This window comes from Tarenaya hassleriana, unplaced genomic scaffold (genome assembly GCF_000463585.1).
Source record: "Tarenaya hassleriana unplaced genomic scaffold, ASM46358v1 Cleome13, whole genome shotgun sequence".
Taxonomy (NCBI): Eukaryota; Viridiplantae; Streptophyta; class Magnoliopsida; order Brassicales; family Cleomaceae; genus Tarenaya; species Tarenaya hassleriana.
Window position 1 is genome coordinate 88,985 of NW_010963495.1, and position 445 is coordinate 89,429.

The window sequence follows — 445 nt, forward strand, 5'->3', positions numbered from 1 at the left end:
TATGCTTGTATAATTCCTTGTTCTCTTCCGATATTATGCATGTAATGGCTTGAACCTTGAATGATTATACAGAAGTTCGCAATCCCATAATTTAGCATATCCTTGTCATTTTTGTTTGTCGTAATCTTGCCTTCAAGTTCACATATACTAATATACCGCTTCTGTCAGTGTTCTTTTTCACTTACACATTACGTTAAAAACTGTTTCTCTAAGCAGGGCGGTGGTGCCTACTATCCAGGGTTATGAAGATGCAGGGGACTTCAGTGTTAAAGAACGATTGAGGACGAGCATTCATGGAAATTTAGTTTTCTATCTTTGCGTTGGATCCCTTGCGGTTGTTGGACTTATACTTCTGATTGCTCTGCGGAAAAATTGGTTCATCTTCTGTCACTTTCTTTTGTTCATTAAATGCTCACACTTCCCTTTTCCCTGTCATATTTCCCTA

The 445-nt window shown here is 38.2% G+C and overlaps 1 protein-coding gene across 3 annotated transcripts in view; it reads left to right on the forward strand.

Moving 5' to 3' along the window:
* LOC104807168 (LMBR1 domain-containing protein 2 homolog A-like) overlaps positions 1-445 on the forward strand; it is a 5,885-nt gene that overhangs the window by 884 nt on the left and 4,556 nt on the right. For 2 of the 3 annotated variants that reach the window (XM_010532323.1, XM_010532324.1), the window contains exon 3: positions 217-375. In XM_010532323.1, the coding sequence (XP_010530625.1) occupies positions 217-375 (159 nt within the window). Of the gene's footprint in view, positions 1-216; positions 439-445 lie in introns of those variants that run through there. The other variant, XM_010532325.1, reaches the window with a different exon arrangement.